Source organism: Saprolegnia diclina, assembly GCF_000281045.1.
Source record: "Saprolegnia diclina VS20 unplaced genomic scaffold supercont1.97, whole genome shotgun sequence".
Classification (NCBI taxonomy): domain Eukaryota; phylum Oomycota; class Saprolegniomycetes; order Saprolegniales; family Saprolegniaceae; genus Saprolegnia; species Saprolegnia diclina.
Window position 1 is genome coordinate 108,221 of NW_008246164.1, and position 9,434 is coordinate 117,654.

The 9,434-nt window shown below is 59.6% G+C and overlaps 4 protein-coding genes across 5 annotated transcripts; 2 read left to right on the forward strand and 2 right to left on the reverse strand.

The window, feature by feature from the left end:
• Positions 1 to 176: 176 nt before the first annotated feature.
• SDRG_15643 (hypothetical protein) lies at positions 177 to 2,827 on the forward strand. The gene is made up of 11 exons (XM_008621822.1): positions 177 to 326; positions 373 to 443; positions 487 to 556; positions 600 to 974; positions 1,018 to 1,202; positions 1,250 to 1,388; positions 1,435 to 1,775; positions 1,823 to 1,970; positions 2,023 to 2,481; positions 2,522 to 2,602; positions 2,647 to 2,827. Exons 1-11 carry the CDS (start codon positions 264 to 266, stop codon positions 2,773 to 2,775), a joined length of 2,061 nt encoding a protein of 686 aa, XP_008620044.1. The 5' UTR covers positions 177 to 263; the 3' UTR covers positions 2,776 to 2,827.
• Positions 2,822 to 3,951, reverse strand: SDRG_15644 (hypothetical protein; the record flags this gene model as incomplete). Its single annotated transcript, XM_008621823.1, has 2 exons — positions 2,822 to 3,277; positions 3,316 to 3,951. The coding sequence occupies 2 exons, from the start codon at positions 3,949 to 3,951 to the stop codon at positions 2,822 to 2,824; spliced, it is 1,092 nt and encodes a 363-aa protein (XP_008620045.1).
• Positions 3,952 to 4,323: 372 nt separating this feature from the next.
• Positions 4,324 to 7,309, forward strand: SDRG_15645. 2 transcript variants are annotated; one of them, XM_008621824.1, is made up of 2 exons: positions 4,324 to 4,863; positions 4,918 to 7,309. In XM_008621824.1, the coding sequence occupies exons 1-2, from the start codon at positions 4,686 to 4,688 to the stop codon at positions 7,209 to 7,211; spliced, it is 2,472 nt and encodes an 823-aa protein (XP_008620046.1). In that variant the 5' UTR covers positions 4,324 to 4,685; the 3' UTR covers positions 7,212 to 7,309. The 2 variants fall into 2 exon arrangements, with proteins under 2 accessions (XP_008620046.1, XP_008620047.1); XM_008621825.1 differs by having other exon boundaries at positions 4,594 to 4,617; positions 4,669 to 7,211.
• Positions 7,310 to 7,610: 301 nt separating this feature from the next.
• On the reverse strand, positions 7,611 to 8,813 carry SDRG_15646 (hypothetical protein; the record flags this gene model as incomplete). The annotated part of the gene is made up of 7 exons (XM_008621826.1): positions 7,611 to 7,980; positions 8,024 to 8,095; positions 8,143 to 8,217; positions 8,271 to 8,409; positions 8,454 to 8,486; positions 8,534 to 8,675; positions 8,717 to 8,813. 7 exons carry the CDS (start codon positions 8,811 to 8,813, stop codon positions 7,666 to 7,668), a joined length of 873 nt encoding a protein of 290 aa, XP_008620048.1. The 3' UTR covers positions 7,611 to 7,665.
• Positions 8,814 to 9,434: the final 621 nt, after the last annotated feature.

Genomic DNA, 9,434 nt, shown 5'->3' on the forward strand with positions numbered 1-9,434 from the left:
GCTTTTTTATGGACAATGACAACACATAATGAGCGGCATCAACCACCGGAACACCGACTACAAGTCGTACTACACCTTGATAAGCAATCGATAACTACGAGTCTCTCTACATGGCATGAAGCAGAGATAGCGTCTGAGGGCAAATGCAGTTCTTTCAAACACCAAAACCTATTATCGTTGGGGGTTTCGGGGAAACTTCCACCTCGTCTCAAGAGCACCCGCGTGGGCAGCATTGGGCCCGACGTGCTGGTCTCTCTGCTAGCATGGCGACGTCAGATCGGACGTCCTTTACCAACCTCGCCGAGGTCGGGGACAAAATCAACGAGGTTGCACCTGAACCACTTGTGGGTCGCCTCACATCGCCTACATTAGCGCTCGATGACGCCAGCGAAAAGCACTGACCGCCACATGCTCAAGAAGAAGGGACCCTCCAATACCCGCCGGTTCACCTCCCTCGACGCTTCCACTTGACGACCCAGTGCTTAGGCTATTGCCACTGGACCTCTCGGCGTTTGATGTGCCCAATTCCAAGTCCAAACGCATTTTTCAGCGCAAAGTCCGTCTCATCTCTAAGAATTCGAAGCGCCATGTCTGCATAGGACCTGGTCGAGGCCGTTCGACGGGTCAACTCGCCGATCGTGCTGCCGTCTCGCTTCGAATCGACGTCGTCGCTCGGGAGCTCGTCGTCGCTCGGCAGCGTCCATGGCGACGGTCCCGAGTCGTCGTCCGACTCGAACAAGGACGTGGCGACACTGGAAGACGGCGTCAACCTCAATGCGCGCAAGTACAATGAGCGCAAGCGCGTCGCCGACGCCAAGGAAAAAGAGCTCTCGACGCTCGTGGACCAGTACCGAGCGATGCAGATCGAGACGGACGAGCTCGACCGGATCCAGAACCAAGAATCGCACGGCGCCAAGGAGATCCAGCGGCTCAACACCGAGATCGAAGAGTGCATGCTCTCGATGGAGGAAAAGGTACTTGGTGTTTTAGTCGTCCACTCTTGCGTAATGCTTATAGATGCACACGCGGCGACAGCTGGAACATATGATTCGGCGTCTCCAGACGAACCAAATCAAGTTTGACTCGCACATCCAGGCCATGTCGGTGGCTGTCGAGGCGAGTGCGCGCGAAGCCGAAGAAGTCCGCATTCTGAGCCGGCAGCTCGAAGCCGGCAAGTCGCGCACGATCCAGCTGCTCCAAGAGTACAGTATTTAACTCGTGCCACGACATGTATGTACGGAATCGATAGTCTGCAGCAGCAAGTGGTGATCGAGCGCAAGCAGCGCACACGAGAGCTCTCGGAGCACTCGATCAAGGCCAAGAACGCCGAACGTATGGAGCAGTGGCGGCTCAAGCGCATGAAGCAGCGCTCCGAGCTCGCGGCCGAGGTACATTGGGCGAGCAACGCAGCGTGACATGTCTCGACTGTCCTAGCTCCGCGGCGACCTCTCGTACGACGAAGAGCGGCGGCTACTGCGCGACATTGAGAACCGGCGAAAGGCCAACGCCGACTTGGGCGCCGCAAACATGGAGATTTCGCAGCGCGCGACGGACCACGACCAAGTCGTTGACCAAATGAAGCAAGTCACAGGCGCAAGCAGCCTCCAGGATGTCGTCGACAAGTTTGCGGCCCAGAGCTTGAGCAACCAGTCGCTCGAGAAGGAAAAAGTGCGCGCCGAAGCGCGACTCTCGAACGCGAAATTCGCCAAGGAGAATGCACTCAAGGCGCTCAACGACTTGAAGGCGTCCGGTATTGGCGGCATTGAGCTCAATCGGTGCGCTTCTTGTTGTGTTCATTTTGAGATTCATCGGTGGCGGGTAGGGATGTGTACACCGCGCTGGAGAATGACATTTTACAAGCAAAAGGCCTTCTCAAGACCAACAAGGCTGCGTACGACTGCTTGGACGGTGTCCTTGCGGCCGTCCGCCAGGGGGCCAGCAGCCTCGTGCAACGCCTCGCACCGTTCGACGTGGGTTCCATTTTGGGTCGAGTCTGTTTGATCGCATGTATCATGAATGTAGGAGCTCCTCGAGATCAACGACGACGCACTCGTGACGCTCAACGGCAAGGACACGGGCCACGACTTGCTCTCGATCGCCGAAATCAAATTTGCCAAAGTCGTCGAGCTCGTCGGCCAGCAAAACGGCGCCGGCGGCGGCTTCACCGGGTACGGCGGCGACGGCGACGACGGCTTTGACGACCATGGCGGCCGCCACGACCACGGTGACGAGGCCAAGCACCTTATCTGGTCGCCCCACGGCAACTCGGACCCGGTCGTCCATCGCAACAACATTCGGGTCAAGGCCAAGACGGGCGGACACCCAGACAGCGCACGCTCGGATGCATCGAGCTCGTCGGGCGTCGGCGACGACGAGCCGGTGGTCGCCAACGGCCCGATCCTCGACGTGCTCGTGCCGTCGCGCGACATTCTCAAGATGAGCAGCAACCGTCATTTCTCCGAAGTGATGCGAAAAAAAGAGGTACAATATTGTCCATCAATTCTCTACCACGGGCGAGTAGCTCGCGGAGAAGCGCAAGAACGCGACCGAGCGCGGCATCTCGGACGAAGAACTCACGTCCAAACTCAAGAAAAAGAATCAGGTATGTATCAACCTATCAGCGTATCAACTGGACGCGGGGCGTAGAACGAAGCGGACAAGCGCCTCTCGACAAATCCTCTCCTGCGCATGGGGCTGCCCCCCGGCGTCTCGCAAAAGGACGACGCGTTGACCAAGTCGAACGCGTTCATTACGCAAATGCCGCAGCTTTTATAGACACTAGTACTATAGTTTACACCACAAACACACGACGTAGTATGATTCAAAACACAGCTTTGAAGAGACGGCGCGCCACGTACGGGAACCTTGGCACACAGAAGTGGCGTGTACCTTCATAAGACGTGTCGACCGAGAGTGCTATCAGCTTGAAGCAAGACCTCGTGCGAACAGGCCCGTCGCCACCGTCCAAACTGCGCTCTTGGTGGAGCTCCAGTCGGCGCTTCCACTCGTCGATCGGGGCATGGAGCTCTTGCGGCGTCTTGGGGCGACGACCACGTCCCAGCCATCGGCAAAGAAGCCGCGTGGCCGAGTCAAAGTCGCACTCCAAGCCCGTTGGGCTCTCGAGAAAGACGAGAAACGTTGCGCAACTGAGGCAGTCGTGACGCGCCGACGGAGGCGTGAGACCGCGGACGGTCAAATCGTCGAGCGTCGGAAGCGCGACGTCTGCTTCGGCTTCGAGTCGCCCGACGCCGGCGCGGGCAAGGTGGTCCACGACGGCCTCAGCGAGTGAAATGAGACTTCTAGGAGACGAAATACAGTGCTGCGGTAGGTCGCGAGGCTACGATCGGGCATAACTACGAGCGTCAAAGTCACTTGGTGCGCAAAAAAGACGAACGCATTCGGTGTCCAGGTGTGCACCACGTCGGCGGCGTCACGGGCGAGCCCGGTTGCCGTGGGGGCATAATGCTGTAGGAAAAGCCGACTGTCACCAACGCGAGTGGACTCGTCGCTGCGAATGATGAGCTGCGGCACCGACTGCAGCAGCAACGCTCCAAGATGACTCGCTGCCCGTGCTGGCATCGACACGTGGCGGCGCAGTAGTGCTGCGATGGCCGGCACAAGGCGTGCTCCACGTCCGCCACAAACTGCCGAGAAGGGCACACCGCGGCTGACACTACGGTGGGCGCCAGCACCGCGAGGGGACACTACGTCTTGGGCTTTCGTTGCACGAGACCGAGCATGTAGCGTGTGCAGGATCCAGAAATGCATCGACGTTGAGCAAGAGACTGCGTGGAAGATGCGACACGAGCCACTCAGCGGCGCGTCCATGCCATCGACCTGCAGGCGCGGAGAATCACGCGGATGCAGCCCGCGGCCCGTGGCGAACGGCTTGGCCGGGCGTCGGATCGCGGCCAGCGCTCGCTCGAGGCCCTGGCGCACCGGCGCTGCCATTCCGTCCAAGAATCGGTACGTGCCAAACGCGATCCGCTAAGGTTTTACTTTAACCTCATGGTTTAAACAGGTTGGACGAGAAAAACCCGCTCGTCTCGGGACGTAATACTCAGGTTACACATGAGGTTAAACTGCCGTTGGTGCTGTCGCTTCAATACACTGAAGAGGCGACGGTGCTGGTGTCCGCAGTAAGCGCCAAATTAAACAAGTTGTCCGTGAGCGAAGACGTCGTGGCATGGGCCGACCAGCACGGGCGAATGCGGTGCTGAGGTTGCTTGCGTCCGGTATCCGGATGTTTGCCACCATCGTGTTTTATGTGAAAAACAATGTGCGAAATGTGTTTTCACACAAAGTGGCGTGATATTAGAATACCGCTCGCACGCGATCCACCGAGACGCGATGGCCGGTGCGTGTCGGTGGCCTCACGCTGCAATGAACACAGTCACTGTGCACGCTCCGGACGCGCTTGTGCTCGGCGTCTAAGTGCACGCCACTTCCTTTCTGAGCCGTGCTTATTCCTCACTCGCCCTCAGCGCTACACGACGATGGCCGTCGGTCTGCAGCACTCGAGCCGACCACGCCGCTTCTCGCAACCAAGCACGCTGTCATGACCGCCATCGACTTGCTCCCAGCGAGACCTCTTGCCAACACTGCGAATACGACCTGGTAGGACCCTTTACGCGTGGGCTGGCTTTTCCCACCTCTTTTTTCTCCCAGAACCGCAATTGCCTCGCATGGCCGACGCGACGCCAGCGTATCAGGGCTACCTTCGGACGCTGGCGACGCTCGCTCGAAGCGAGACCCCGTGCGTGGTTGGCGTCGTCGCTGCCGTGCACCGAGGCCTCGTGGCCGTCGAGCGCCTTAGCAATCGGACGTACGAGCGCATTGGCTGGCCGCTCTCATCGTCGCAAGGTGCGTACCTCTTCCGGCGCCATGCTCACGACGGCACGACGTGCATCATTCCAGCGACCAGGCTCCTCGTGCACGACGGCGCGATCGTGCCCATTGCGCTGCATTGCACCGACACGCTGCTTCGCCCACCGCGCCGCGTCGTGCTGCGCATGTCGCATCTCGTGCTCACGCGCGCCGGCGGCGACGTTGGTCCGTACCTTCCGACTCGATCGCCGCCGCAAGGCGTCTTTGGCTACGTGGTCTTGCTGCTGCCAACGTCGGCGACCGGTGGCACTTTGACGCTGACGCCGACGAGCACGCTCCTGCGATGGCGCCAGGGCCAGGACGGGGCGATCCTCGGGACCTTCCACGACGCCGAGCACGCTACGTTCGACAGTGTCCAGACAGGCTACCGCATTGCGCTGGTCTACGCCATCGTGTACACAGAGCATGTTTCTCGCCTCAATCTGCTCGAGCAACTGCCTGTCTGGGCATCGCAGCTGCAGGCGACCGCGACGACGTACGCGTGGCACTGGCGACGCACGTACACGGACCTGGAGTTTAGCGTTTTGGCGCCGCCCGACATGCGGGTCGTCGCTGCGCTCGTGGGCAGCAACTGCTTTGACGTGGCTTTTGCTCGCATCCTCTGGAGCCAGCGCGACGCTCTGTGGATCGTGGTCAAGGCCGTATTGCATCCCGAGAGCCAGCTGCTCGCCAGCGTCTACTTGGCCGGCCAGGCGCTTCCTGCCGTTCTCAACGCGACGCCGACGCCGCCAGACGATGGCGCCATCACGACGTGCCTCGTGTTTTGGTCGCGCCTGCACCGCCACCGGCTTCCCGGCTTTCGCCGCACACTAACCCAGCTCGAGCGCGTCTTGCAACATGGGCTTGGTGCGTGTGCGACGCACCTCGTCACGAGCTTGATCGACATGCTCTTTGACGCAAGCGCGCTGCCCGCGCATCGGTACCTGGATGTGCCCGACGCCGTCCAACTCGGTCGCGTCCTCACACAGTATCGGCGCGTGGTGCTGCTTCAGCTCTTGGTCGTCAGCTACGTCCCGGTCGCGGTGACACGCTCGCAGCTTGGACGCTTCCTGCACTGGCTCCCAACGGCCATCACAGAGGTCGGCTGCGATCCGTTGGCATCTGCGCTACTGCAGCTCGTGGACGAACAAACGTGTACGTGGTGCGTGGTCTCGGATGTCTTGTCATTTCTTGTCGATCTCATGCAACTCTCGGAGCGCTCAGAGACGGGCGACTTTGTCAAGATGGGGTACCAACGGCTGCTGCCACAGCTGCTGCTGTGTCACGACGCGCCGTCGACGCCGACGGCCAGTCGCCGCATCGTGTCGGCGCTGCTTTGCTTGGAGAACTTTGCCGTCGCACGCACCGAGGCGGACGTCCGCGGGCGGCTCGCACGCCTTCCCAGCAGCGTCCTCGGGACCATTGATACGTACTTGCAGCCGAGCTTGATGAGCGTGCTCGCTGCCAGAGCCGACGTGTGGGACCCTATGTCGGTCGTCGCTCCCGTGCTCGTGACGCTTCTCGATGCGCTGCCGGCGCTGCATGTGCCCACGTACGTGGCCTACGTTCTCGATGCATTTGACGCTCGGCCGCCGGCCTTCAACGCCACCGGTCTTGGCTCGATTTTTGCTCTGAGTCCAAGCCGATTCGAGCGCTGCGTCGAGCGGTACATGGGCGCATTCGACTCGGACATCGCGCTCGCCAGCGTCAAGTATCTGCAACGTATCGAGACTGTCCCGCCACTGGTCCACTCGTGCCTGTTGACGTCGGCCATGCTCGTGCTGGCGCAGGTGCGGCGGTTGGCGGCCGGCGAGCACCCGATCCCCGCGGTGCTTCCTGCAGCCGTCGAGATGCTCTATCGACTGGGCTTTGGCCACGCGCTTGTGGGGTACCTCAATGCGCTGACGCCCACCACCCTTCACGTCGCACGCCGCGTTCTCTTGCCCGTGTACGACGTCGTGGTGCAGCACGCGCCGGGTGGCGTGCTGACAGAGCTCCTTCGACAGCTTGTTCTCGTGCACCTGGCCTCGGTGCCCCCCGTCCATCGCCCTGACTGGGCTTTGGCCGCGCCAGCACTGCCGTGTCATTGCGCCATGTGCTCGGACGTCCACGCGTTCCTGGCCTCGCCCACGCGAGGCGCGTGGGAGGCCTGCGTCGACCACGTCTGCGTGCAACTCGATGGCTACTTGCGCTTTGCGGCCGTCGCTCTGGCTTCGCTCGGTGTGCTCGTCACAACACATGACGCTCGTCTTTTGCTGCAGAAACACCGCTACCATGACGTGGCAGCGTACGAAGCCGACGTTGCAACGATCGCACGCTTGTCGGAAGCGGCCCCTGTCAAATAAACCGATATTAACAGTCTATGTCATCGCAAGAAGCGTGTACGGTACACTGTTGCATGGTGGCCCTTTGTCGCAGCCGACCAGGGGTCCCATGAGGTGCTCACGTCTGGCGTTGGAAGCAGGCTGCCGTCAAAAGCTGCATCCTTCATGGTACTAGCTCGACTTGCTGTTGCTTAATAGCAGCAGCAGCACTGTCCTCGCCCAAGCAAGCTCGTCCAACGCGCGCCTCGACGCACGATTTTCACACTTAGGGTAGGGGTAGGGCAAATTGATTTTTATAAAAAACAACACAGGTTGTAACGTCGTGAAGCGTGTTGCCTACTAGTAGTAGCGTTCTATCATCGGGTCCTCATGCTGAACCTTCTCCAATGTGTATGGTTGCATCAGCTCAACAAACAATACTAGTAGACAATATGTGTCGTGGTATTTCTATAACCTTTCGGTGGGTTCAGGTGACTCAGAGGCGCAGAACGATCCCGCGGCGTGAGAGATAGACGCTAATGACGTGGAAGGCGAGAATCGGGAAGCCAATGCAAAAGCCAAAGACGATCCAAAACATGTAGCGCGTGGTCTGCACCGTCGAGTCGAGGTTCATGCCAAAGCCGCCGACGACAAAGTTGGGGACGGCCACGAGCGTCGCCACCATCGAGAGGGTGAGGTCAACCACAAGCAGCGAATTGCGCTTCGTCTGCAGCTGCAATAGCACCATGTCTTCGGTGCTTTGGATGCGCTGAAGCATGAGCGCGACGCGTGTCTGTGTTGCATACAAATCCTATACAACTCATGAAAACGACTGCCATCGCTGCGTGGCGTACGTGAAGGTAGGTCTCAATGATGGCTTCCACGGTCTCGGTCGCGAGCGTCTCGTGCACGGGTGACGTATCCAGCTATAGTTTTCGTGTTGAAGGCCATGCAAAGCGAATGTGGGGAGCACCACTGTGAGCTGCATGCGACGCAGATCGTCTTCCTTGTCCAATGCTTCCACGAGCATGCGCCGCACCGCCCCCACCTATATAGACACAGCGAAATAAGCGACCGACTGCTTCAAGGAGACCCTTGTACGCGCGTGGAATTCTCGTGGAGGCTTTTTTTGAGGGCGCGAAGCGCCTCCATGTCGCCCATTGGCAAGTCCGGGCGGCTCATGCGCTCGACGGCTGCTTGCGCAGTCGGCAGAAGCGCGTCGCCGTCCATGACGAGCCCGCTAATGCATCGTGACATGCTGAAAGTATTTGCATCGAGGCGTACGAGCAGACGGCCGCCAACACCACTTCCAGAGCGCTATCGACAGACCAGTGAGGAGGTTAGGGCTAGGTCTATCGCCGTACCGCAATTCAAACGGCGTACGCTCCGAGTTGGATGCCTTGACGTGCTCTTGGACGAGCGTGTCGAGCTTGGAAGCAAGGTTGTCGGCACCGCTCGGTAGAAACACCAAGCAATTGTCGCGCAAAATTACCGCCCGGATAGGATCTACCGCGACTTGATACACTGAAACTTTTCGACGTCTATACCCGCGTTGAGCAGAATGGCTTGGCGGCGGACCGAGAGCGATGGCTCGTTGGAGACCGTAAAGACTTCGTCGAGCTGTCGCAAGTCGCGCATGTGCATGGCCTATCGATGGTGGTTAGGGCCCCATCGACATGGTATGCGCCAACCGGCACCGTGGGCGCGTCGGCTGGGTCCGTGGCGTCCGCGACGAGCTGCAAAATCTCTGGTCGCGTCACTTCTTTTGGCGCCAAGTGGCCGCGGACGTCAAAACACAGCGCCTAATTGGTGCACGTCAAGGCCCCCAGATAATACAGACTCGAGACGCACGACGCGCTTGCCGTTGCGCATGGCGGGGCCCACGTCCAAGCAGTCGGCGCTCAGTCGACCGAACGTATGGGATGAATTCGACGACGACGTATAGCTCAAAAGCGGCGTGCAGAACGGTAGACTGGTCAGCATGATGCAAAAGATCAACTGACAGTGAACACGACGTGTCATGATCGAGGTGGACCTGCACGGGCGTACATTCCACGTACAGAAATGTACAATCCATAGAGAAGATAAGACGTACTTTGAAACGTACGGTACGAATGTACGAGACCAAGCGTACATCCGAGTCCTTTTCCACCTCGGGCGTCTGGACAAGATGCTTTTGAAACGCAAAACGAAGGCCGCAGCGAGCGCCAAGGCTGTCAGAGCAATCGTGCTTGGTTGTCCAACAAGAGTGCTAAGTTGAATCGG